The following is a 27,689-nucleotide window of genomic DNA, read 5'->3' on the forward strand; positions in this document are numbered from 1 at the left end:
TTGAAATATTTTACCCTCAGAATGGGTTTGGCTAAATGAAAAAAAGTGTGCATAGTAAAGGGTTAATTTTTATTGATAGTAGTAACTTTGTTTGTTTTTTTTTAAAGAAACTGAACTGTACCAACTCCACCAGTATTTTCTAGGACTGCAGTTACTATTGCATTAAATGGTTGAAACAACAAACGTATTTGAGTTCTCAATTCAAAAATGTGATCAGATTTTGTGAAACAAAGTTGGGTACAAGCAGTATGCTGTCGGAGTTCCCTAAAACAGGGGTGATTATTTCTCTCTAACGGGAGAGGTGTAATGTGAGATTGTTCACAGCTGGCTAAATGTAAGTTAGATATTGCAGGATCTAATTTCCTGATGCTGAAATCCTGGGTGAAAAGGAATCTCAGTGCAGAGGTTTAGTGTAAGATGTGGGAGAAAAAAATCAGTTAATGAATTTGAAAAGTTTTTATTTTTATACAGATGGCAGCTTTTAAGGGCGTGTTAGAGAATTTTAGCCATAGCTTTATGTAACAGTTACATTCATGTAGTGAGGTACTGTAATGATTCCTTGGTGAGAGTATCATCCTTGTTAATAATTCACAGAAGGGGAAAGAGCAGATTAGTGGCATTTCTTGACATCATTCTGTTGAAAGAAGTTATTTTCAGAGAGACAAAAAGAGTGAAAAACAGTGATTAAAACTGCTTTTATGGGATGGAAGGGAAAGAAGCAGCTGTGTTTAGGTGTGTATATTCTCCAGAAGAAATAAAACTGGACTAGTGCTGCGTGGAAGGAGATGCTAATCAAGCTATCAATGCTATCAAGCAAAGCTATGGTCTCTTGATAGTTTTACAAAATAAGCTTTAATATTTCACACTAAATCCACATGTAGCCACGTTTTCCCAAAGGTTTTTCTGAAATATTTAAAAATGTTTCCTTATTTTCCACAAGAGAGAAAATAAGAAGCCTGTAAGTAACTGTTTTTTTAAAAACTTTCCGTGAACTGGGTTCTGACACATATACATTAAGAATTCTTCTCTAGAATTCATTCCTAGGGAATGTTCTGCATGAGGCAAACAAAACTAAATTTTGTTCTTTACTTTAAAGCTGTATGCCACTGGATATGGAGCCGGTGGTAGGCTTGGAATTGGAGGAACAGAATCAGTTTCTACTCCAACTTTACTGGAATCCATTCAACACGTGTTCATAAAGAAAGTTGCAGTGAACTCAGGAGGAAAGCACTGTTTGGCATTGTCTTTTGAAGGAGAAGTTTATTCTTGGGGTGAAGCAGAAGATGGCAAACTTGGTCATGGAAACCGGAGGCAAGTAACACTTGAAAATTTACTTTAAAAAATGATTAATGGATACTTATCATAGTTGCTGTATAATAGTGAATTTTTCTACTCAAAAATAAATCCTTAGGATATTAAACTGGAGCAAAGCAAATACTCAGTGATTTTAGGTGTCCTCATTCTCATTTTGAGAGAGGACTCTCCGTGCACTGGTGAATGTGAGTGGTCTGTCCCAGAAGTTTTGTCCAGACAGATGTTTTTTTTTTCAGCCCTTGTGATCGCCCTCGTGTGATTGAGTCTTTGAGAGGCATAGAAGTGGTTGACATTGCTGCTGGGGGAGCACACAGTGCTTGTATCACAGCTGCAGGAGACCTTTTCACATGGGGAAAGGGACGATATGGACGCCTTGGCCATGGAGATAGCGAGGACCAGCTAAAACCTAAACTGGTAAGAAACCTTTGGAGCACTCAGCAGACTTAGTCCAGTTAATCTGATTTATAACCTTTTGCATTTCTGCGTACAAAGAATGAAAGGGCAGAACAGTGGCACGTATTTGTAAGAAATGAACAAGCTGCTGTGATTGAAAGGTTAAAACGAAAGAGGAGCTGCAAAACTTTGCTGGTGGTCACCAAACGGCTTACAAGGAATTTATTTTAGAGATTTAAAGAAAATTTAAAGAAATATGAGAAGTTTCATGCTGCTTTGAACGATGGATTGTGCCATCTGGAATCTATTTCAAGTAGTGGCAAGGATAGGAAGGATGTATGGTAGGAGTGATGTATGTGGGTCACCAACTTTGTGATTCCAGATGATCCCATACTTCATCACTAGGTGGCATCATTTCGAAAGATGTTGACTAAATTCAGATTATAGTACAAGTGCTCAAAAATTGTAAACTAGCAAAACTGCTTGAAAATAAGAATTTTTTTCCCGTACTGTGTTCAGTACATGCCCAGAGTGCCTGAAATTATTTCAACAGAATATAGTCTTTGATAACCTTAAGTGTTTTGTATTGTTCTCCCTGACATGGAGGTAAAAAAATCCAGCTACTTCACCAATTAAAAGACAATAAATCCTGTATTTAAAATACATAGTTAGTTTTTATTTTGCTGTTTGAAAAGAGCAAAGCTCTTACAGTTGCCTTTATTTCCTTGTTCCTGTGCTGTTTCAGACTTGTAGTTCGTCATCACCTCTCTTTGCTGAGTTTGTAATCTTTTGTGAAACTAAATAACTGAGTATTTTAAGGTAAACAAAAATGGGTGATTTCATTCCAGGTGGAAGCTCTCCAGGGTTACCGTGTGATTGATATAGCCTGTGGCAGTGGAGATGCACAGACACTGTGCCTCACTGATGATGATACAGTCTGGTCCTGGGGTGATGGAGATTATGGAAAACTTGGGAGAGGAGGCAGTGATGGCTGTAAAGTACCAATGAAGGTATTTCTGTGTAATTTTTTCATTGCTTTAGAAACTATGATGTTGGTGGAGAACGCTGAAGACAGATTTGTTGATATGTGCAAACTTTCATCCATCCTGGACCATCAGGATTCTTCTGGTGGTTGTTGAGAGTGAACTTCGTAGGCTATAGTTACAGGACTTTAAAACTTTGTGGTGACTGTTAAAGTTGCACTTGAAGGTGTTTCTTTGGAAAACACTGCTGGTGTAAATAATACTGCTAATTTTAATTTTTGTTCCAGTCAAAACAATAGTTTTTGCCAAGAAATCTTCATGTTTCCTTCTGTTAATAAATTTGCAATAGTCATAAGGTCAGTCCAGAAAGGGATATCAATTCATTTGGAAGTAATCTTACTTTATATTAAACCCTTTCTGTGAATGCATGGTTGATTTGGAATTTCTTCACGTGTTATGGATGAAATCCACGTAGCCATTACATTTGAGTTCCAGCATTTGTTATGAAGGTGAATGTTGCTTGTGTTTGAGAAATGAGTCTGTCACTGTGTATATGTATGCACAGTGGATTTTAGATCCTAAATCCAGAATCATACTTAATTACTTGGATACAGGGATCCCCATTCTGTTTCCAAATGTTTCCAGCGTGGTGTAACATAAAGTACAAATAGCTTGGCTATGTTTCATCAGTCAGTCCCATAGGACCGATGGTAAAGCAGCATAAGGTCCTACACAGAATAAATAGGAAGGGTCTGCTGGAGATAGAAGTATTTTTATTATGTCAGCAGAATCACATCCATGTCTTACAAACTAAGGATGATTGAGTGTTAGTAGACAAAGCCTTATTGTTCCTACTGTGGGCAATTGCAGAGTAACTGTGGGCAAAACATTCTAGAGGTGATCTTCAATAGTTTGTGAAATTTGATCTCCTTTTTAGTACTTAGGCAGTAAATGATTCCAGGAGTGGAATTCTTCTAAATCATCTACATAAATATTTTAATTTGTAAACGTACATATAGACATACAGTAGCTTGTTATATTTTACTTAAGACAGTTGAGTCTACAGTCAATTAACTCATTTAATTTTCATTTGATATTATTTTTCTAGATTGACTCCCTTACAGGTCTTGGAGTGGTTAAAGTAGAATGTGGATCACAATTTTCTGTGGCCCTTACCAAATCTGGAGCTGTGTATACCTGGTGAGTGTTCTGTATTTGTTATTTCAGCAGTGTTACATGTCACCTTGTCTGTAATAGATATCAGTGTTACACTTCCTTCACTGTTTTGATCTTCTCTTTCAAAAATTTTTTGAGTTCCTGAGTCTTGATTAGTAATAAAATCTCCCACCCTGGGGAACATTTTCTAGTGCCATGAATGAAAAATCCAGGTGTTTTTTTCTTGGAAACCTAAGCACAGGGTTGTCATTCCAGTACTGACCACTGCAAGATGCAGAATTTCCAAGGAGGTCAGCAGGACAAGCATGAAGTGTCATGCAGGATAGAAAGTGATAGCATAAATAACATTCTCATGTATTAGCAAATCTATGTCTAGCTTGTGGCTGTAGTCTGGGAATTTGATTTTAGAAATCATTGTTTTAATCTTCCTTACACTATTCTAAATTTTGTAGTTTTAACTGCTAGACTGAAATGTTTAAAAAGACTTAGTAAAACACCTTCCCAACTTCCCTCAGCTACCTTGTTTGTATGACATTTAGGTATCCTTAAACTGTATGAAGTTCCAGTCTCTGAGATCAGTAAATACAGTAAATACTGTTTTTGTAGATAAATGCTTCTAATACTTGACTCATTTAAGAGTTAAAAATAAAGACCACCCTCTGGAAAAAGGAACTACCCAGATTAAGTAGGAACATTGTATTGGAGCTGTAAGAATCTGTACTGAGTCAGCAGAATCACATCCATACAAAGTAGCGATGATTCATGTTGAATGTTTGGAGAATATTTTGGTATTGGACTTAATAAGTACATCTACAGGTCAAATGTCAGACATAGCCTGTCTGACTTTTTTTCCACAGCTAAAACTCAGTTTTTAAATGTTTACTTCTCTGTGCAGGGGCAAGGGAGATTATCATCGCTTAGGCCATGGATCTGATGACCATGTTAGAAGACCACGACAAGTGCAGGGACTGCAAGGAAAGAAAGTCATTGCAATTGCCACTGGATCTTTGCACTGTGTTTGCTGCACTGAAGATGGTATAAAATCAAATAATTTACGTAGTTCTTAGCACTGAATTTGAAAAAATTGAGACTTTATCTTTCAGTCAACTGTTGGTAGGTTGTCCTTGCTAAAAATGCTGGTTCTCTGTGTGCATGGACATATTTTGTATTTGCAGATGTTGTGTATTTCTTGAGCAGCAAGCATGACATTAAAGTGATCACATAAAACTAAATTCATGAAAATTAAAGAATTCAAGTTGCATAAGCACTGGTCAAAGAAAAATATAGAGCTCTGAAGGTGATTACAGAATGATCAAGCAGTAGCACTGAATGGACTTGGCCTTTTATTTCTTTTTTTTTCAGGGTCTTGTGAGTTTGTTGAAGTGTTTAACTTACCAAATGAAGCACTGCACAAACAATATTGCTTCTTGCAATATTGCAGCTTGAGATAGTGAATGTTCTTTGTAGGAGATTCACTCCCACAATTAACAAGTCTGCACAATAACTGAGTGTTTTATAGGTGCTAGTGAAATATACAAGCTGAAAATGAATGTGAGTAATGAATATAGCTGCAGAAAATAAATGCTCAGGAATGAGGTTGTTACTTTTAAAAGTGTTTCCCAATTATCTCACAACAGCAAGCACCTATTTTAGTATCTTGTCTAGTAATAGAGCTTATTAAAGAATTTTTGTCTTACACAAAATATTAAGCCTTATAATTTTTTTTTAATATTGGCTTTGCTTTTCCTATGAAACAGTTAAATATAGGCTGTTCCTAATGTTCTGTTCCAGAGTATGGTGCTCTACCATCTCCTATTCTGGAGCAGAACCTTTCAGTTATACAAACTATGAGGAAAGAAATGCATCTTGTGCAGCTGCTCTGTAGAGACTCTGGACCTGACCATGTCAATCAAGATTTATCTGCACTAGATAGTGGATTTCAGGATGGCCATCAGTCACAGAAATCTTCTTTACAGCCCAAGGCCTTATCTGGTTAAATAATTGATAAAAGGTGGTATATTAGCCTCGGGATAATAAATTATTTTTATTGGTTTAGGGGAAGTTTATACATGGGGAGATAATGATGAAGGGCAGCTTGGAGATGGAACAACTAATGCCATCCAAAGACCACGCCTGGTTGCAGCACTTCAGGGTAAAAAGATCAACAGAGTAGCCTGTGGCTCAGCACATACTTTGGCTTGGTCAACCAGTAAACCTGCTAATGCTGGCAAGCTGCCTACACAGGTAATGTTTTTGGCTTATTGAATTCAGATTTTAAACATACTTAGTGTGCTTATTGCTGACCTTTCAGTAGATGTGTTTCTTTTCCAAATCCCTGCATAAGCTCAGTGGGCTTTGGTTTGACTTCACATTTGAGCCAGTTACTTTGTTTTACTTCTGTATTTCCAAAGGATTCAATTTTTCTGAGCTGAAAAAGCCTCTTCATTCAGTTTTTAATCCAAATGTGGAACAGTAACTCAATTTGAAAATTGGCAGGAATTTAGTTCTGCCTTGCAGCTATGAAAATGTTATGCCTTCCAAGGGAGTTTTTCGTTGCTTGCTTTATATTGAGGAGACTTGTTCTTTGAATATTCTGTATTCCATGCCTGGAAGTACTGATGACAGGATGTGAAATGTATTTGTTTATGAATAAATTGTAAGATATGGAACAGCACTTGTGTTCTCACCATCATATAATACTTGGTTCAGTTTAGATGGATACTATTAGTATCTTTTATAAACAACTGAACTCCATGTGTGAAGTTTTGACAGTGTGAATAAGCAAATATCTGAATTTCTAATACAAGTTTACCTACAAATCTAAAGATTGTTGTTCTGTTTTATACAATGAAGTGTATAATAATTATAATTTACTTTTGGATATCATTGCCTTATCATAGGTTCCTATGGAGTACAATCATCTGCAGGAAATTCCCATCATTTCATTAAGAAACAGGCTTCTGCTCCTGCATCACATTTCAGAGCTCTTCTGTCCTTGCATTCCAATGTTTGATCTTGAAGGACGACTTGATGAAACTGGTCAGGGACCCTCAGTTGGGTTTGACACATTACGGGGAATACTGATATCACAGGGAAAGGTATTGCATCAAACTCTTTCTAATGGAGAGATTTGTAAGAAGTAACATAACATAACATAACAGAGAAGTGATGTTTAAGCTGTTTCTAAAGAAAAAAGAGCTGTGTATCTCAGTTTGTTCTGTAAACTGTGTATCAGATATTTGCAATCTGGTGATGCAAACTTCTCTCTTTGTGTTCTTTCTACAGTGTTTTTCTCAGTTCTTCATCATAGTGCTTTTGTGCGTTGATCTTGAAAATAACTTTATGCTGTAAATCTTTAGTTTGTAGTATAGCTGAATTCTTCCAGAGTATTAAGTGGGTGATATCCTGGAAAAAATGTAAGATAGTAGACAATGATCAATTCATACATGTTTCTATTTCATTTATCAAGTTCAGGTGATATACTAGTTAATCCAAAAGTCTGTGCAGATACAAACTTGTTTTAGACTGAGCTAAAAGGGAAAATAGAATACCTAGGAGTTCAGTCTCAAGTGGTAGTGAAAGGGGGTTTTAGTAGTTAAGTCAGTCATGAGAAAATGAATATAATTGTAATGCTTCAAAGCTGCAACACTTATTCAAAACTTCAGATATGATAAGCCATAAAAACATGGTTTGTCTTCAGTATAATCATCAGGTTTGGGTCTGAATTTTCTCACTGTCACAGTACTAACTGAAAAAGAAAACATTATACAAACAGACAAAATCTGCTGGGAGGTATCTTTGAAAAGAGAATTGATTAAGTTTCCCCCTGCAGTGCTGTTCTGTGTCCTTAAATAAGACACATGTCCTGTAACTAGATGACTTAGTATCTGTTGTCTCAGGGTCTTTCTCTAGACTCCAGTAAAATTGTGTAGTAGAACAACCAAGCTGTGTACATACTTCACAGACCAAGGAAAGTCATCAAAACCTAAACTAGAAAGGAAATCCTTGCTGTTCCATTCATGACACTTTTATTTGTTAATGCTTTTAATTCTGTGTCCTTACATACATAATGTTATATAGAAGAATGTGTGTGCAGGAGGCACATTCAGTCTGATTTCCTTGAATCTGCAGAATAGTTACAGAAAGGTTTCAGACATAAGGTAAAATGGGATATCAGGCATAAATACATCAGAAGCATTCACGAGGTATCAGAGGTTGTGATGCAATATTCATATATAGGCATTTAAATCAAGCTTACCTTCAGAGATTCTAAAGACTTCAAGATCTTCTTGATCTTGCTTGAAATTGACTGCAAAATTATATCCAAATATTTAGTGTGGGAACCTCAAATACTTGAATTTGCTTTTTAAAAATATTTATTGTTTATTTATTGCTTTCCATAGCAAGATGATCTCATCTTTTGCTTTTTTGATTGTCATTCTCTCTGTTAATTATCCTCTATATACTTATATTTTTCTAGTATAAAATAATTTATTCTTCTACTCAGCAATACATTGGTTGCTTAATAATGGTAGCTGGGTGCAGTGCAACCTTTCAAGCCATGGTTTTAAGTGATACAGATGGGATTTCTTTACTTTTTTAGTATCTCTACTGTTTTAGACATGGAACAGATTAGCACAAATAACAAGATCATTGACTTTCATCTTGCACCTTCATATTCTGGTGCTTTTGTATTTCCTGGGTTGAACTATGTGTTATTCTGCAAAATATGTGCAGGGTTCTTACTTGATTTCAGTTTTGCCATTTTCTGTTTGGGTTTTTTTTTAGGAGGCAGCTTTCAGAAAAGTTGTGCAAGCTACTATGGTAAGAGACCGTCAGCATGGGCCAGTCGTGGAGCTCAACAGGATACAGGTATCTTCAGCTGAAGTTCTGATTCACTCTCTGTATGTTTAGCCCACAGTGCTTTGTTGATCAAAGCCCTTTCTTTGTTTCAGCTGTTTGGTATCTGAATGCTAAAGAGTTGAATTTTTATCAGAGAATCAAGCAATAAAGAAGTGACTGCAGTTTTAGGGCTGCTTATACTCTTTTCAGTATTTTTATCCACACTACAGTTGTTTGGGGAGAGGGTGACACTTGTTGAAATGTTAAGTGAATGATTTAGACTCTTAAGGAGCAAAGTATGTCCTGCTTGATAAAGGACTGCCTTTTCAGAGCTCACTACATTACGTAGTTTTAAAGAGTAGCGATTCTTATACTCTTCTTACCTTTCCAAATGCTCATCTGAATGAAGGCTAAAAAAAAAGAAAAATGAAGGGTAAGGGAAAAAAAAGGCAAGGAAAGAAAGCTCTTGAATATAATTAAAATTCAGGATGATAAACTCTTGTCCTTTGGTGGTCATCACATGTAGTCATATTGATTGCATAAGTCTTTGATACAAAAAGGCTTTTTTCTTTATCATTGATGTTAGAAAATGTAATGTTGTGCCTTAGGCCAGATATGCCTTTTTTCCATAGATACTTCTGTAACACAGAATAGTAAAACACTGTTTTCATTTAAATGGACTGCAGCCTGATCTTAGAGTCTGCATGCATTTCTTTCCTCTTGTGGTGGGCTCTTTTTTTCCTTTTTTTTCCTCCTTAACATGCAAAACCATTACCATCTGTGAGTTTAGAGTGGAGAAAATGTGAAAATTTAAACTTGTTATTTTCTGTTAGTGAACAGAAATACATCCTGTTTTGGCTGGACCCTGTTTCTACTTCTTTACAATTTTCTATGGACGTGTTAAGTTTCTTGTGCTAATGTCCTGTGACTGTGTTGTTCTAGTTTATTAAAATTGTAGGATCGCTAGGTTTTTACTTATTGAGTCCAACTGTATTATTTGGGAAGCTGAAGAGAGTACCAGAGATTTTTTAATTACTTTATGAGTGTACGAATTCAGAAAGTCCAATAAGTATTGATGGTATTTTAAGCAGGAAACTAGTGATGAGTAGGTTTTGGTATAGTTTCCTAGTGTCCTCCTTCATTAATTGAGATAGGCTTTCCCTTGTATTTCAGTTTATTATTTAAATCTGTCTTGAACCCTAGAAAAGCATTGGCCTCCTTCATAGTTTCTGGGGAAATAAAATATTGCTGCAACTAACTCTGTCAGTTTAGCCAAGTGAAGACTAAAAAAGGTCATGTTCATAATGTGCCCTGATTACACAGTACCAATTATGGCTTACCATTTCTTGAGTTAGCTTCTGCTCAGAATGAAAATGTGGATTCTGAAACTGTTTGATCCTTTAATTGAAGGTTCAAGGCTGCTTTATGTAGTCTCAAAAAAGCTAAATGTCAGTGTTAAATCTTACTTGCAGTTGTAAGTTAAAGTGCAGCTGGGCTTTAAGACCCGTTGCCTTTCAGAAGACTCTTCTTGCGGTTTATCGATTATGCGGTGCAGTCAGTTCACTTCATCTTCCTTGGTGTAAAAAAAAACCAGCTGAGTTTTTAATTTAAACTTGTTTTCTAGGTATTGACTTGTCTTTTAAAATAGTTCCCCAGAGTCCATTGCTATTTAGTGGCTTCTTTGGAAGTACCAGAACTGAACATAACAGCAGTGCAAACCCAAGCAAAGCAACACTCCCTTTAACCCTCCCTTTATCCTGGGGTCCAGTGTTACAGGGACCAGGTTCCTTTAGGGTAGATCACATTCACCTTACATGCTTCTTGACCCTGGGTCTTTTCTGTTGGGAGCCTCGTAATGGTGGTACATGGTGATATTCTGTACTTTTTCTGCTCAGGGTATGTGAGAAACAATGTGATGACTTTACTGTAACTCAACTATATGTTACCCTGGTGTTTCTATAGCATAAAATGGAGTGTAGTTATTTTATGCTTTGAGCTGTAGCATGAAGGCAAGCTTGGATGCACAGAAGCAGTATGGGATGCTGTTGGAGGACTGCATAGGGCAGAAGAAACCAAATTTCATGCAGGTTTATCCATACTACATTTTGGGAATAGTCATTAAGTAAAATGTTTCAAAACAGCACCTGGGCCCTGTTCTGGAAAGATGTAATATAAATGGCCAAAAACTAAGCCAGGAGTGAGCTAACAGTTAAATGACTAGACAGGGCTCCAGTGCTCAGGTTTACTTACTGACCCTCTTACCTCAGATCAGATTTTCGTAGTGTTTGAGTTGTGGTGTAGTTCATGCAGTATCAAATGGACACTGTGTTTTGACCTCTAAGCAGATACTTTCATAATGCTGTGTTAAAACACATCTTTGCACAGCAGTTGAAAGGAATTTATTCCTTCTCAAAAGGATGCAGATTTCAGTTATTAAGGAGAATGTCTACTTTCATGAATGTAATATAGCAAAGAATCTCCTGGTTTAATGTTCTTTACTCTGAAGAGAGGAATGTGGTATGTATGGATGTATGAAGTACCACTTTAAGACTAGTTTCTTCCTCCTTACAAGGACTCCTTATGCAGTGTGGGTTATAGGAATCTCACCAACATCATAACAAAAACTGGTCTGATCTTAAATAGGCACAGCATCTGAATGAATTAATGATTTATTCTTTTTGAGTGTCATTTCAAATTAAATAACATCCCTCCTTCCTGGTTATTGTGTCCTCCCTTATCAAATGTACTTTTAAAGAACATTCATTTCATGACAGCCTTCATTTTCCTACACTGATCAGACTAAGGTTTTTTTGTCTGCTTGTGTAGAATAAAAAATGTCATGTTTTTATACTCTTATTTATTCTGTAGCATTTAAGTTTGAGCATAGAAAACTGAAACTCAGGGTACAAGTCAGAACTATGTGCTTTTAGAATTATTACAGTGATACTTCTCTACCTCTTCTGGTGATTTTGTGACATCTTTGAATTGTGCTTCCTTCATAGATCTGTCTTAACATATATTCCTCTTTCTTAGCTGATTCCAACTCAGAAGCTGTCATCTTTTTGTAAACCTTTTTTGTTAGTGTCTGGGTGCATGGCTTTGTGTACTAGATTTCTCCCAGCTTCTGGGAGAGAGTTTTTCTGGGTTGAAGAGAGGGTGGCTAGTATTTTTCAAGCTGCTTAAGATTAATAAAAAGTTTCTCAATTTAAATCTTCTTGTGCATACAGATTTCACAGAATCTATTGAATTAAAACCAGCTTGTGTTGTTAGAGAGCATCTTACACATGAGCAGGATCTGGGTGTATCAGCCTTTCACTAAAACCTGAAAGAAATTTGGTGGTTGTTTCATCCAGAGCCATCAGAAATACACAGCATGAAAACAATTGGATTTTGAGAGGCACTGTTGCTTGTAGTGTGAGTAAATATAGTGGGATAAGTTTCAGCTATTTCTAAATTAATGGTCTCACAGATACTGATACTCTGTGTGCATGTAGGAGTCCATTTGCAGTCAGGACAGATTGAGGAGATAAATTGCAGAACACCAATGTTCACTTTCCATTTCTTTTCTCTCTATATTGGTAAAATACTTTTTGTATTTTTACCCTCTTTGTGTTCATCTCTTGCAGCAAAATCCATGGGAATTTACTTTCATGCCAATCTTAGGGATCTCCATCAAATATTAAAATACACTTTTTCTGTAGGTGCCTAAGAAAACATTATTTGTGTATCTATATACAGATGTATTTTGGTAGTATTTACTCTGTTTTAGAGGCTCCTAGTAAGTATCATAGATGCATATTTAGTTGTTACTATTAATGAATATAAGAATAACACATTCAGTTTTCTGGCCAACAGCGCAGCCTCTGATCTGTCTCATGTGTGAAAAACTTACCCACATTTGTCAGTTGAATCTATGAGTAGAGATAGGATGAATTAACTAAATGGACTGAAATCAGGAAAACTTAATTAGCCAAGTCATGAGCTGTTTCTTTAGAAACAAGAGATGTCTTTATTATCAGACTTCATCTCTGCTATCCCTCTGTCTTTCCATTTTCCTTTAAGCGGAACAGATATAGTGCTGATTAATGATGAACAAAGAACGCTTGGAAATTAAAGATAAGGTGTTGATGGCTGGGGAAACAGAAAATTCCTTATTTATCTGCACAGTGATGCCAGTTGAAATATGTCTTACAGTGACTTTTATAATGTGCTTACTCAATAGGTAAAACGTTCCAGGAGTAAAGGAGGACTGGCTGGACCTGATGGTACAAAGTCAGTGTTTGGACAGATGTGTGCTAAAATGAGCTCCTTTAGCCCTGATAGCCTTCTGCTTCCTCATCGTGTTTGGAAAGTCAAGTTTGTTGGTAAGAAAATTCTTAACAATCCACTCCTTTGTACTTTGCACTTAACTTTACAGTTTTCTTGGGATTTACTCTTTTGGAGAACCTGATGGAAGGAAGAAAGAGATCCAGAAAAACAGTGTATGTGTGTGGGCGGAGGAAGGTGTTGAAAATGCTGGGAAGTAAAAAACCTTTCAAAATGATTTTATAAAACCCCTCAATATTAGTGGAAGCGTGTCTCTAATTCTCTTCAGATTCTTGGGCAGCTCTTCTGCTTACAACAAATGTTCTGCAAAACATAAACCTAATTTTTCAGCTGTCTGAATTGCCAAATAATCCTGGCTAGCTAGTTTTACTGGTAGGGTAGTTTTTATAATTCACCTATCACTCCGAGCTTTTTAATAAAAATATTTTAGATTCCAGAGCCATTCTATCTGTTGTGTAAGGGCAAAATAAAACATACCTACTTTAAAATGCCACTCATGAAAAATCAACACTATTCTTTTTCTATTTCTGTTGCATTTTACTGTGATTAGCATACAGTACAAAATAGTTTTTACACTCTGTTAAAACAGTATTTTTGACATTGTGATTTGTCATATAATCTAAATGATATGTTTGGCAGTGAGCTGGAAACATCCAGATACAGAGCCAGACTTCTGGGTTTTCATATGAAAGGATAAAACAGTGTAGCTTTTAGTAAACCTTTGTTCACTCAATTATACCCAGAGAGGAAATGCAGTTTATTTCAATACTTAAGTTATTTTTGAAAGAATATTTAATTTTGAGTCTTTTTTCTTCTCCAAGGTGAATCTGTGGATGATTGTGGTGGAGGCTATAGTGAATCAATAGCAGAAATGTGTGAAGAACTTCAGAATGGGCTGACCCCTCTGTTAATTGTGACGCCAAATGGAAGAGATGAATCTGGAGCAAACAGAGATTGTTTCCTATTAAATCCTGCTGCCAAGTCACTCCTGCACATGAACATGTTTCGCTTTCTTGGTAATTTCTTAGCAACTTTGTGGCATTCTGTGTGCTTTATGTGTAGTCAGAATATTGGGAATCTAACAAAAGCAATGGACTATGTTTAAATTCACAGGTGTACTTTTGGGCATTGCTATCCGGACTGGCAGCCCTCTGAGCCTCAACCTGGCTGAGCCAGTGTGGAAACAGCTTGCAGGAATGAACCTAACAATTGCTGATCTCAGTGAGGTGAGAAGGAAGTTCCTGGGTAGGATATAACTTTGAGAAGACAAGCAGACTCTGGCATGAATCTCTCAAGTGATTGGTTTCCCTGCTTTTTATGTCCTTGTATTTTGACTGGCCTTTTATATTTTGAGCCGCTATACAGGGATGATTTGTACTGACTACTAAAACTGTAAATTTAAGTTGTTCAAGAGGAGTTAAATAATCTATTTGAATTCTAGTGCATTCTCAAATCTTCCCATGGGTTTGACTAGACAATCTTTGTGGTTCAATTCCTACTTCCCAGTGGACCTTTCTGTAGCTGTTACTGTCTGTTGTACCCAGATGTGATAACTGATTTAAGGGCACATGCCTGCGCTGTTTTGAAGTAAAAGAAAGTAAGTTCAATCTTTTACTAGTTTGTGCTCACATACTGAATTTCACAAGCTTTCAGTTTCTGTTTACTGAGCTCAGTAAATGTGGAATAAGACTTAGGTTTTCATTATGAAGAAAAGTTCATTCTCAAATACTGTCATGGAGAATTGTACTTCCTATAAAAGCATTGAGTCATTTATTTGTTATTGAGGGGATTCCTTTTGTACCAAATCCAGTGCTGGTAGGGATGATTATGCTTTTAAGCTTTAAATCCATTTTCTTATATGATACAGTTTCTTGGCAAATGCCCTCCAAAAAGATTGACATCTAGAATATGTGCACTCTCCCACATCCAACATAATGAAGCTTTATGTAAAGTACTAGGCCATTTTATGGCTTTGAATTCAAGTTAGATGAATTGTGGTCAGACATTGGTCAAAGCTTTTGGTAGGTGACACCTATCAAAGTGGTGAAGTGGATATTCCTTTAATTTCCCGGCCATTTGTTTCTGTGAATTTTGATGCACTGCTTTTGGAATGCAAGAGATGCTGTTATGTAGTGCTAGTAAACTGGCTTTAACTTGCGTTTCTTACTTTCAAAGGTTGATAAAGATTTTATTCCTGGGCTTATGTACATTCGAGACAATGAAGCTACTTCAGAAGAATTTGAAGCTATGAGCCTCCCATTCACTGTGCCTAATGCAAGTGGTCAAGATATTCAGTTGAGTTCCAAGTACACCCATATTACACTGGATAACAGAGCGGAATATGTGAGGCTGGCAATAAACTACAGGTTTGTTGAATAAATCATTAAAATTACTGATAGGAATATGCATTTTATTTTAAAAAACATACATCAGCTTTTAAACGAAATGCTACTTTAGCCTGTTATATAGAAGTATATTCATATTTTAATGTGATTACAGTGTTGATTTTCTGATTTCACTTAGTGTATCCAAGGAGAAAAATCTTAATTTTTTGTCAGCAAAATAAATTAGCAGGTGTGCCTCTAGATTTGTCCTGACTAAGCAGTTTTGGCAGCCAGTTTTAATGATGGAGTCATGTCCCAGGCATCTAATTCTTCCTGTGGGCTGAAGTAATACGCTTGATCAGTAAGCTCTTTGTGAAGAGAGCTTAGATCTAGTACTGCTGCATTCATACCTTTGCACATCACCAACTGCAGTCAAGGGTATTCAGCAGTATCAGCTGAATTCTTACTCCAAGCTGAAATGTACAAACCAAAATGTTCATTCCTTGGGTAGGACATGGATGCACACTCCTGGGTGCCACAAGCTGAGCACCCCACAGAGATCAGTGGGAAATAACTGCTTGGTGTTTGAGAAGACTGGCCTTTGGTTGCCTATGTGGCCAGGTAGCTAATCTAGACAAGTGCATCTCAGAAACAATCATAAGCATCTTGTCTCTGAAGCAGTGGGCCTAATGCCTACTGAAATATGTAAATTTAGGTAATTTGGATAAAAAATTGGTTCAGGCTTGTTTTTTTCAATCCACCATATTCCTCTTCTTTAGAGAGTGCAAGACTGTATCATCACAGTCTTAGATACTTGCTTATTAATTCATAGTTACAATGTCTGCCAGCAATTATGAATTACAGCATTAGTTTTTCTTTTTTCCCCCACTGTAAGTGGTTATGAACCAATACTTAGACCCGTTTCTGACAGAAAAGAGAGAGGTTTCATTTGGAGCTGATATTCCTTTGAAGAAATGTCTTTGCTCTCTTGCCAGTTCTGGCTGTCCTCAGAGGACCCGAGCATTTCTAAAGCATTTTACAGTTAAAAGGCCCTGTGGAGAAACATTTAAAGGTTAAATATCAAGTTTTTTAACTATATGAAGCCCTTGAGAGGGAAAACTAGCACCTGAATAGAATCCGTGTTGAAAAGTGGATGCAAAAGACCAAACTTGTCCCGACATCTTTGTTTATTTTGATGATGACTTGCCTGAGGACAGCACTTGTAAGAGATGTCTCTGCTCTGAAGCGCTCTGTAAAACTTCTCAAAAATTATTTGACAGGGAAAATAAGCCAAACACAAATCATGTGTGGCATCAGAAGTAGCAAAATGTTACTTATCTGTGCCTGTCTTGAAATAAAAAAACCTACTGTCCCCTCAGACATCCTATTTTAGTTCAGACCCCTTTTTTTTTTAATACCATAATGTCTGTCTAGTGCTGAGAATGTTTGAAGTTAGAATTTCAAGATAAAGCCACTCTTTCCAAGAGCATATTGTTTGTTCCAAATGGGATATTGTTTTATTTTTGCCAAGCATAGCACATGAATAATACTGGAAATAAAATATCTAAAACATAGAGAGATACCTCCTCCATATTGAGCTTGCTGTGCAATAGGAATTGGTGTAGTAAATCAAATGTCTTGTAAAAAATGTTTGTTAATGTTCCTTGGTACATAGCTGGACATTTGAGGAGAATGGTTTAAGTTGCTTTGATAACTAATTGCTTGCTATAAATAATTGCTAGAAATTATATTCAGAGAAACTCTGAAAATGTTTCTTTACAGGCTTCATGAATTTGATGAGCAAGTTGCAGCAGTTCGTGAGGGGATGGCCCGTGTTGTTCCAGTTCCTCTACTTTCCCTCTTTACAGGATATGAACTGGAAACTATGGTATCAATTTCTGCTTTGTTACTTCTGTCAGATTAACTTGGAGTGAGATTATTCATTCATTTGCTTTACTAATAGAAAACCCACATTAAATGCTGTTTTCAATGATTGCTGTGTGGTTGAAAACATCAGTTCAAGGGAAGACCAGAAAATGTTTAATTGCCCTCTTGGTGCTAGTAAAATTATTTTGACATAGCTGGGCAGTAATATAATAATTCATTATAATTATTTCAGGAAGAAACAAACAAGGAAAACCAAAAAAAACCCACATGCCAGTGATCTCATTCCAGTGATCTAGAAAGTAAATTGGAGATACTTGTCCTAAATTCAGGAGTATGAAAAAAGTTCATTACTGTCGCCTGATGGGAAGATGTGTATTTAGTATTTTTGTACTAGGAGACTATGCATGGCATCTCAAACATCTGAATGCTCAGTTTGTCTGTGTAAAAGCTGATTAAATATTTTAAAGGAAGGGAGGGAACAAATCACCTGTAATTGATTTGATCGGACTTGTGTAGCCTATCACTGTATTTCATTTTTCAGGTATGTGGAAGCCCAGATATCCCACTTCATCTCCTGAAATCTGTAGCAACTTACAAGGGCATTGAACCAACTGCTTCCTTGATACAGTGGTTCTGGGAAGTGATGGAGTCCTTCTCCAACACAGAGCGATCTCTCTTCCTCCGTTTTGTGTGGGGCAGAACAAGGCTGCCCCGGACTATTGCAGACTTCAGGGGGAGGGACTTTGTTATTCAGGTAATTCAGGTATTGTTGTTGTGTGGGATGGGGAGGTTAAAAAGCTGCTAGTGGAGAAGTAGCAGCGTGACATAACAAAGGCCTGATTTCATTAAACTGTTCTGCAGCTTTACGTTGTAGATTCAACAGGGCAACAGCTGAATAATGTCTGTGACAGTTATATAATGTATAAAACTATTCTTCTCTCTTGACTTGGACAAGTGGATATTCCTTTAATTTCCCAGCCATTTGTTTCTGTGAATTTTGATAGTTTTCCACTGTCAGGCAGCTATTTTTGCTGGCATTTATTTAGCATTTCATTCAGTTCAGTTAATAATTTCAGCTAAATTATAACCACACAATCTTCTAATCATTTTATGATAGTCTGAAGTAATAGCGTCTTTTTTAGGCTGGTCCCAACCACATATTCATAATCAAAGCAGCTCATAAATGGTTTTATTTATTGATTTAGTGGAAGGAAAATGGATTTGGCCTTTTCATTGTTCTTTTAAGAAACTTCAGCATCAGAGTCAAAAATACAAGGTGCTAGAAAAAAAAAATCACAGTTATTATTTCGATACTTATTTGTGTTTTGGACAGTGAACAAAAATCAAAAAGACAGTGCTTTTTTTCTTTTTTCTGATAACAGGTACTGGATAAATACAATCCTCCAGACCACTTCCTTCCTGAATCATACACGTGCTTCTTTCTCCTGAAGCTGCCCAGGTATTCCTGTAAGCAGGTCCTAGAGGAAAAGCTGAAGTATGCCATTCACTTCTGCAAATCCATAGACACGGATGACTATGCCCGCATAGCGCTGACGGGAGAGCCGGCGGCTGATGACAGCAGTGACGACTCTGATAATGAAGATGCAGATTCTTTTGCTTCAGATTCTACACAGGACTACTTAACAGGCCATTGAAAAGTAAAATAAGGAATAGTTGTTAAAAGCACTGAGGCAAAATGCCAAAATGACAATGAAGCCAAGGACAGTTTAGGTTTCAGAATAGAGACTATATAGTCTGAGGGGTGGTAATCTTCTGAACATGGGGAAAGTGTGTTTGCTACTCACAGTAGGACTTAAGGATTACAGCTTAATCCATCAGCTTAAAATAAATGGCACAGTATATGGGCATTTAACATTTATTTTAAGAGCTGAAAATGGTCCCCCATAATGCTGCACTACATTTAGAACCTTTGTGTTTACTGAAGTGTTGTAAATGTTTATATAAATATGGTAGTGCAGCATCCAAGAGGCAGTGAAACCTTTAAATTGTGGGTGCAATAGGTTTTTTCATATTAAGTGTTGTGTTCTGTGCATCTTCTTGATTGTATATTGGAAATACTGTGCAACAACGGAATAGTATTATAAATATTTCAATTAACTTTACTAGAAGTTTGTTAAAAGTTTTTGAACATTGAATAAACATTATTCCTTGAAATTCTTCTATAGATAATTAAAAATGGCCAATAGTTTCACCTCCACCCCTGGTTTGTATATTTGAGCTTACGCATTATTTATCTCAAATTTGATACCTTTCTGTGAACAGCATCATAATTCTTATAATGGAAAGTGTACTGTATATAATTGGTGCCATGTAAATGCAAAAGTTATAATTTCCCTCTAAATAAAAGTTCTGCCACGTTAAGAACCAGTATGTGTGTTTTCGTGGCTCAGACATGGGATGAACATTGAAACAGCTCTGCTAAGAAATGTTTCTGCAATGTACAGCTTTTGACCAAACTGTTCCACCAATAGTAGGTACATTGCCATGTACTTACTATTTTGTAGGTACATGTACAGAGATTTTGTGAGCTACAGTAAACTTGAGCAAGTCCAGATAACATGATAATTGAGTGATTAGGTACAGCTTGTTTATGCTTGTTGTTCCCAAGGCCACTGTTGTCACTAATGGTGAATTTATTCCTGGACACTTGGGGAAAAAAATTGAGGAAGTGTATGGGAAAGCTGTCATGAAGTACCTGAACACCAGGACAAGAATCTGATGATAACTTGTGTAACATCATATCACTGAGAAAATTTAGTCACAAGGCCTGGTCATGAGACATTGGCACAGGACACATGGATCATGACCCATTCCTGACCACACACTTTATGCACTAGTTTTTCAAAATAGGAGAATAAGATTAATTGTGCCAAAGCACTAATATTTTACTTTAAAATCTATTAGAAGGTGATGTCATACCATTGCTTCTGTAATTATTAGGATAGTTACATGTTAGTATTCAACATTTTACAATTTAACATTTTACAATTATGAGTGGATTCATTATTTTTTAGTGTGTGCATTTGACTTCTGTTGCAATCAGATTAAATATTAACTGTGATCATGAGCTAAGTTTTCATGAGACAGACTTGGTATTTCAGTATAGTGGTGAAACTACGGGTAGTCAGATGTCAGTGGTTTGAAATACGTTACCTTTAGAGTCCTCTGTTTATTTCTAAAGATCTCTTGGAATAAATGCCCCTTTCCTGATCTTCTGTCTCATCAGAGGTTCCAGAAGTCAGGCCTGTGCTTGGTCCTCCAAATTTTCTCTGCTGGTGAAAAATGCTCTGTCTTTTTGAGCCTTTAAGACGCAAAACTCAAATCTTAAAGAAATCTCTTTTATCTTTGCTGCTGAATTTAATTTCTCCTGAGGGTAAGGAGTGAAGAAGTAGTACGGAAGTGCTCATGTGGTTGTCTGCTGCCCCTCGTCATGCCAACACCGGAGCCCTGTAGGCATCCAACCCAATCAAAGCGATTCTGTAGTCAGCTTTTCAGGAGAGGGGATGAACGAGTCATGCCCAAATCTCAGTGCAAGGTCTTTGACCAAGTTCAATTGCCATTCTTGAAGTTCAAGCCCCATTTCAGAAGCGTATGGACTACTGTAACATGGAGTTTTTAACTTGCTTATAGGAAAGAAAAGCAATGTCAGGGTTTTCTATCCAAGAAAGCAAAAAGGAAGTATGCTTAAGGAATCTGTATGCATTGTTGCATACAGTTGCATTGAACTGTAAAAGAAGTTTCTTAGGCCTCCTTTGCTTTCCCATCCAAACAGAAGAGTGGCAGGCACCTTTTCCAGTGTGATGCTTGTGACCTGTGGCCTGACTTACAGCATTTCATAGATCATCAGGTTGGAAGGGGCCTCAAGGGTTATCTCTTCCAACCTTTCTTGGCAAAAGCACAATTTAGACAAGACAGTTCAGCATTCTGTCCAGCTGAATCTTAAAAGTGTCCACGTTGGGGAAATCTGCCACCTCCCTGGTGAGATTATTCTGTGAAAATTTTTTTCTCTTCTGTCTAATAATAATCTCAAGAATAAATTGTTCCATAACCCCATTTCACTCCTTGTGAAAAAGGAGTCTTTATCTTTGTAAGCACCCTTTACATACTGAAACATGTTGATAAGGTCTCAAGGCTGAACAAACCCACTTCTTACAGCCTTTCCTCACATGCCAGGCCTTCCAATCCTTGGGTCCTCTTGGTGGTCCTTCTCTGGATTCTCTGCAGCTTGTCCACGTCTTTTTGCGCAGTAGGAACCAAAACAGCACAGTATTCCAGGTGTGACCTCACAAGTGCCAAGTGGGATATAAACTACTTTTATCAGTGCTGGTGATTCCATCTTGATGTAACCCAGTATCTCACTGGGTTTCTTGGCTGCAGCAGCACACTGTTCATTCGTATTGAGTAGGCAATGTCCACCGCTTGACAGTGCATCAACCAGGCCAGTGAACGTGCTGTAAAAGGTGAGCAGGTTTGTCAGGCATGATTTGTCCTTCATGAATCCCTCCTCACTTTTCCCAGTCATGGGCTTCATCTGACTTGTGATAGCCCCCCCAGGAGGATTTGTTCCATAATTTTCCCCAGGATTTAAGCAAGACTGATGAGGCTGTATCTTCCTGGATCATACTTTTAAGACCACCTTTTAGATGGGGGTCACATTAGCCTTCTTGCCGCCTTCTGGGATATCCTCTTATCTCCACAGTTCTCCAAGGTTGCGGAAAGTGCATCCAAAATTATGTCAGCCAGCTCTCTTAAACACTCTCAGGTGGTTAATGTCAGGGCTCATCAATTTGTAGGGGTTGAGCTCCTGCAATAGTTCACACACCAACTCCTTCTTCACTGATGGTGAGCCTGTGTTTGCATCAACCTGAATTTTTGTTCCAAAGGCCAGAGGCCCAACAGTGCTGGAAAAGACCAAGGTGAAGAAAGTGTTGAGAACTTCTGCCTTTTAAGCATTGCTGGTGACTAATTCACCTTTCCCGTTGTACAGCAAGTCCATGTTTTCCTTCTGTTTTTACTGGTTGTTTACATACCTGAAGAAACCTTTTTTGTGTTTTTCTTTTTTTTTTTTTTTTTTTGCATCTCTGGCCAATTTCAATTCAAGCTGAGCTTTTGTTTTTCTAACTGCATCTCTGCAAACCCTGGCAATGCCCTTGTAGTTCTCATTGGGTATTCATCCCCTTTTCCTGTAGCCTATACCCATCCAGCGTGATCCTACAGCCATGTGAGTTGTCGTACCATGTTTCTGTTATTCCTGTGACACCATAAATTTCTGAGTGGGTGCAGAGCCCCAATTCCTTGCCTTTGTTCCCCAGGCTGTGTGCACTGATATACAAATACTTGAGGTGGTTAGACCTGAGGAACATTTGTGTCTGCTCAAGTCTGCAGCTAGATGATCTTTAACATCCCTTCCAACCCAAACCATTCTATGAGCCAGCAAACTTCAATGAAAGATTCACCTTTCCAGAGAACATGGGAAAAAGCAACCCCTCCAGGCAGGGGTGTAGCAAGGAAAAGGAGAAGAAAACTCCCAATCAGCCAACCCCATAACTTTTCAGGGCTTTTTTTTTTGTTTTCAGGGTAAGGCTAAGACCGAGCTAGTGGTTCATTCTGTCCATAGTGATATTAAACAAACCTATCCTGCACTCTGCTGCTATTGGAGGTCTCTGAGTGTTTCATATCATTCTAAGATTGAAATTGTGCTGCCCAGGCCAGCACCAAGTGTGCCTTGCCAGCCCTGTGGGATGGCCACAGGGAAAGCAAAGCATCCACGAACTTTTGATCTTTGCTCACAGTGTGCCGCTGGCAAGGACACAGATGCACATCCCAGTCCTGTTGACTGTGCCTGGATGTACTCTGAAAGGCTCCCTCCACGCAACAGGTCATGGGATGTGGTCAGGAAGGAATGCAGATAACAACAGTACCCTTTCAGCTCTGAAAGGTGGCATTCAGTGTCTGCCTGACACTCCTCCTGCTCCTGGCCGTAGCCCCTGGCTATGCAGCTGCTGCACAAGCCAAATGCTGCCCATCTTCACCGGCCAGGGAGCTGCTGGACATTTATACCTTGCTTCAGGGGCACAAGGGCAGGACAGCAGTGCCCAGGTGATATAAGAAGGTCTACCTCCCTGTAGTAATGTAGCGGAAGGACCACTACATTACTCTGTGTATAAGAAGATACAAGAGCAAATGCTCTTTTGTGCATGAGCACATACGTCAAAAGAAGCATGAGACAGTACTTATTTCACAAGGGGAGCTTCATGTCCAGAAGTCATCCCTTGTCCTAAGGATTAATCATAAATCAGCTGAGGCAATTACAAAGATAAACCTTTATTTGTGTGGATCTCTTATTTACACAGAGAAACAAATCCTGAATGGCTTCAAATTCTGCATCTCACTGCATCTATGCTGGTCTCCACATCTATTCCAGAGTAACCATATACACCCCCTCTCCACTTTCCCACTCTGCACTGGCCTGGAATAGGGCAAGATAAATAATTACTCCAGGACTGTTACACTGGTGTCCATGCAGAGACAAATCTTAGTCTTGAATGGGGTTATGGAGCCATTATTTCTGTGTGTGAGGCAGAGCAGAGAATAATATTTCTAGCAGAGATGAAACTAATTTGCTTAAACTGGGAAGTTTTCTGAATTTTGCATTAAAGGAGTTACTTGACTGCCAAGATTTTCCAGTAAGGTTTAAAAGACTTTTCCCTCCGTTCAAAGTTACACATTCCTCTACCATTTTTTCAAAATATGTGTATAATTAATAGTGAAGCATTATTATAATTAATTATTCACACCTACTTTAGATATGATCCTGCTACAAAAGTCATAACATTTTTAAATATTACTTAATATGTCCCAGTCTGTTTTATAAAATCCATTGTGTCAGTTTTGTTGAGCAGAAACATCTCTACCTCAGCATTTGCCAAACTGGTGAGAATAATTTTTTTTCCAGATTCTTTAAAGAAGAGGTGATTCCCATAAGGTAAGAACATAAGGTAAGGTGATTCCCACTGGTAAGAACACCTCCTCAAAAATCCTTGTCTCCATGTTGGACTTGGACAGAGGAGGTATATTTCACAAGACACTCACTTTCACTTTCAAAAAAACTTGACAGTTTTTTGTTTCTGACCTTCACTTTCCACTGATGTAACTCCATCAAACCAAAAAGCCATACTGAAAGGGAAACAGCTCTGCAACATCACAGGGATTGACCTCCAGGGACTTTGGCCAACTTTGTGCTTCTGAGCTGCACACACATGTTTATCTCTGAAGGGTGGACCTCATCACACAGGGTGCTAAGGACTGCTCAACGCTGGCAATGCAAAGTCCATCTCAGAGGCAGGGAAGCATCATGTCACTTCATGACATGGATAGCTCACCAGATGAAAGACCTCTGTCATGCCAATCTTGCACCCCTACACAGTACAGCCCTTTCTCAGAGCAGACTGTCATTCCTGAGTTGGCTTTTCAGGCTAGTGGATAACCCAGAGCAGATACTTTGCAACCCCTCCCAACCCAGCAGTGCCATGGTTGTGATGTTATTAGGAACTGCTGTCTTCATCTGGCAACAGACAAGTTACTGAAAACTCTTGAAATGACCACAAGACCAGCCATGTCAGTAAATGAGTGCTCAGTAGTTTCAATTCACCTCTTTCCCAAAAGCAGCAGAAGTGAATCCAGGCTCTGATGGGTAGAGAGGGCACTAACTATTCTGCCAGTGCTACTGTCTCAGAGTTGTTTTGAGACCATAAAATAACTGAATCTCCCAGAAGTGCCACAGAACAGTTGTTTTACCATCTGTGAGGCCTTAGCAGCAACTGTTACCACTCTATAAGGGATGAGAAGGTGATACTGCCTGGCAAGAATGAAGCCTTGGCTGAGTCAAAGAATTGTATGTAGAGATAATTTTCATCAACACAGCCTATGTGATGAAACAGCTTTTCTGTATACAAGACAGGAACTTTTGATCTCCTGACTCCTGGTCCTGTGCCTTAACCACACAGGAAGCTTGAAAATCTCCCACAGGCTTGTCCTCCCCTATACACGGGTATTTTATCCACAGTGCAAACTGCCTGAGACCAAGCAAGACCATCTTGGAAACAGCTACCAACCCAGTACTGACATCCTGCAGCATGCAAGGCAGTATTTTTTTGTGGAATCCCGACTGAGGCAAAACCAGGACTGAAGCCAAAAGTAATTTCACTGCAGTTTGTCCTGTCTTCTTACATCTTCTTATTCAATCTTTTAGTAACTCTCCCTCTGCCATGACTGCACTCTCTATCCCATGTGTACATTCAGTCACAAGGACTGAATGTCAGCCACCAGTGAGACCTGTGTGGGAAAGGTGGTGCTAGCTGCTGGCACAAGTGGAGCCTTGGCATCAGCTGCTGGAACAGTTGAGGGTCTTTAACTCCTTTGTTCCAAACAGAAAAATTCCGAAGGCAGCGCCCTACAAGGGTAACTCTGGTCATAAGTACCAGACTGAACCCTGGGCGATGTCTCTGCCAGGAGGCAGCAGTCCCAGGATCACAGGAAAGAAGGTGTGTGATTTGAACTCCAAAGTTCATTCCTTTCCTGGTTCTGTCCAGCCAGTTTTTGCCCAGGCCCCCCTGTCCTCTGCAAGACCATGGAGGAAGAGCAACTCACCCAAGGCAGCCCTAATCTCACTACATATACCCACACAGGTATTTAATGCATTTCATTTCTTCCTCCTGCTATGCACAGCACTCCAAAACCCACTGACTACTGCATTGCTCTGGTCAGCCCTTCTCCTATCAACTGAATTTTGGACATCAACCCTGTTCTCCAGGATGTTGCTAGGTCCATGTGATGAAACTGATGAAAAACATGAGAAGCAGCAGAACCAGGGAGGACAGATGCAGGGGTCTTGCTCAGAAAGTCTTTCCAGTTTAGGAGAAGCCTTCACATTTTGCCTGTAGCTTTACCTGTAAAATTTTGATATTACACTTTCTTGCTTTTTTTTCTCCTATGTGTTGCTGCCAAACAGCATAACAAGCTCAGCTGACCACCAAACAACATTGGCACTTCTTGTCCCCACACGCTGATGAAGTTTTCACAGGGAAACAAGAAGGTTTATATTCCTAGCTTATACTTTATTTTCTAGAAGTGGTGTACCACATCCTCATTATGGCTTATTGGCAATAATAAGTACATGCAAGTGCCCATTAAAACTTAAGTTTCTTTTCACTTAACACTGACCATTTACAGAAGAGAGTCCTAGAGTATTTTACATTATATCCATGTTCTCCAAACAAATTTCTCAAAATGCTTCTGCAGAAAACTTTTTCATGTACAATGCTAGTGCACCACATGTGAACTCAATGGAGACAGCTGATCAAAGATGAGCACAGTCAGGAAACAACAGAGACAATTCTACTCTGTCTTTTTGAGAAATCTTTGCACAGTTGTAGTTGCTGACCATCAGATGACTAAATGCAAAGAAGAATGGTGCCTTGCAGATATACCATTAGTATTCACATTTGAGATGGATACTCAAATCAGCAGAATCTTTTCCAAGTATCAGGAGCATCAATTCACAAATAGTTTCTGTGTCACATTCACAGCTGTGTTGCTTTGCTGCAGTTTTCACTTAAGACAAGGACAAGACACCATGACAGAATATTTTTTTCCACCAATTCCACACCTTTCAACTCCAGTTGAGTAAAAGAACTGTGTTGGCATGCTTTAGTTAACACCACGATTTTTAATTAAAAAGTTTGCTTGGAAATAAGCCTTGAAAGGCAACATCTGCAAGAAACTCTACATCTATACATTTTCATTGATTTAAAAAAGGGAAAATGTTTTATCAATGAGATCTTTGGAATCCACTGCTTCTGCTTTTTTCTAGAAGAGTACTGTGCGATTTACTTTTCCACAGATGCTGATTAAGATGCTTGCAGGGGAGGCAAGTATATACTGGCCTGAAGACTTCTTTCACTAACATGTTAAGGAACATATACCATGATTATAAATGGGTCACATCCCCTAAACTCACTGATGGGAATCAATGACCATCAGTCTTTATTCAAAGGTTGTTTAGCAGCCTTTAAATTTAGTTTCGGAAGGTTGATTCCTTTTCCTTCTCAGACTAGGAATGTGCACCTAAAAGCCCATTAAGAGCAAATCCCGTTTTTTGACCACTTGAAACATTTTTTTTTTCAAGAACAACAACTGTCTACTCAGAAATACTATAGCCCGTTAGGAGTGGTGGTATCCACCTGTTTAGAAAAGGCAAAGGAATCCCTGGCAGCAGGCTGGGCAGCTTGGTGAAGCAGGTTTAAGGTGGCAGGACTTGGGTGGTACAGTCCAAAGCGGCAACACTCCCACCATCACAACCCACAGGGGAATAAGCCAGGTATTTAAGCTGAGGGTCACCATCTATGAACTCAGTGTTTATTCT

At 38.3% G+C, this 27,689-nt stretch overlaps 1 protein-coding gene across 3 annotated transcripts in view; it reads left to right on the forward strand.

The window, feature by feature from the left end:
- HERC2 (HECT and RLD domain containing E3 ubiquitin protein ligase 2) overlaps nucleotides 1-19,633 on the forward strand; it is a 102,000-nt gene extending 82,367 nt beyond the window's left edge. For all 3 annotated transcript variants that reach the window (XM_038151738.1, XM_038151896.1, XM_038151816.1), the window contains exons 79-93: nucleotides 1,097-1,311; nucleotides 1,551-1,728; nucleotides 2,556-2,717; nucleotides 3,799-3,890; nucleotides 4,762-4,901; nucleotides 5,923-6,110; nucleotides 6,767-6,964; nucleotides 8,655-8,738; nucleotides 12,931-13,072; nucleotides 13,856-14,050; nucleotides 14,148-14,260; nucleotides 15,210-15,400; nucleotides 17,141-17,246; nucleotides 17,787-17,999; nucleotides 18,628-19,633. In XM_038151738.1, the coding sequence (XP_038007666.1) occupies nucleotides 1,097-1,311; nucleotides 1,551-1,728; nucleotides 2,556-2,717; nucleotides 3,799-3,890; nucleotides 4,762-4,901; nucleotides 5,923-6,110; nucleotides 6,767-6,964; nucleotides 8,655-8,738; nucleotides 12,931-13,072; nucleotides 13,856-14,050; nucleotides 14,148-14,260; nucleotides 15,210-15,400; nucleotides 17,141-17,246; nucleotides 17,787-17,999; nucleotides 18,628-18,900 (2,490 nt within the window). In that variant the 3' untranslated portion in view covers nucleotides 18,901-19,633. The remainder of the gene's footprint in view (nucleotides 1-1,096; nucleotides 1,312-1,550; nucleotides 1,729-2,555; nucleotides 2,718-3,798; nucleotides 3,891-4,761; nucleotides 4,902-5,922; nucleotides 6,111-6,766; nucleotides 6,965-8,654; nucleotides 8,739-12,930; nucleotides 13,073-13,855; nucleotides 14,051-14,147; nucleotides 14,261-15,209; nucleotides 15,401-17,140; nucleotides 17,247-17,786; nucleotides 18,000-18,627) is intronic.
- The last annotated feature ends 8,056 nt before the right edge of the window (nucleotides 19,634-27,689 follow it).

Source organism: Motacilla alba, chromosome 1, assembly GCF_015832195.1.
Source record: "Motacilla alba alba isolate MOTALB_02 chromosome 1, Motacilla_alba_V1.0_pri, whole genome shotgun sequence".
Classification (NCBI taxonomy): Eukaryota; Metazoa; Chordata; class Aves; order Passeriformes; family Motacillidae; genus Motacilla; species Motacilla alba.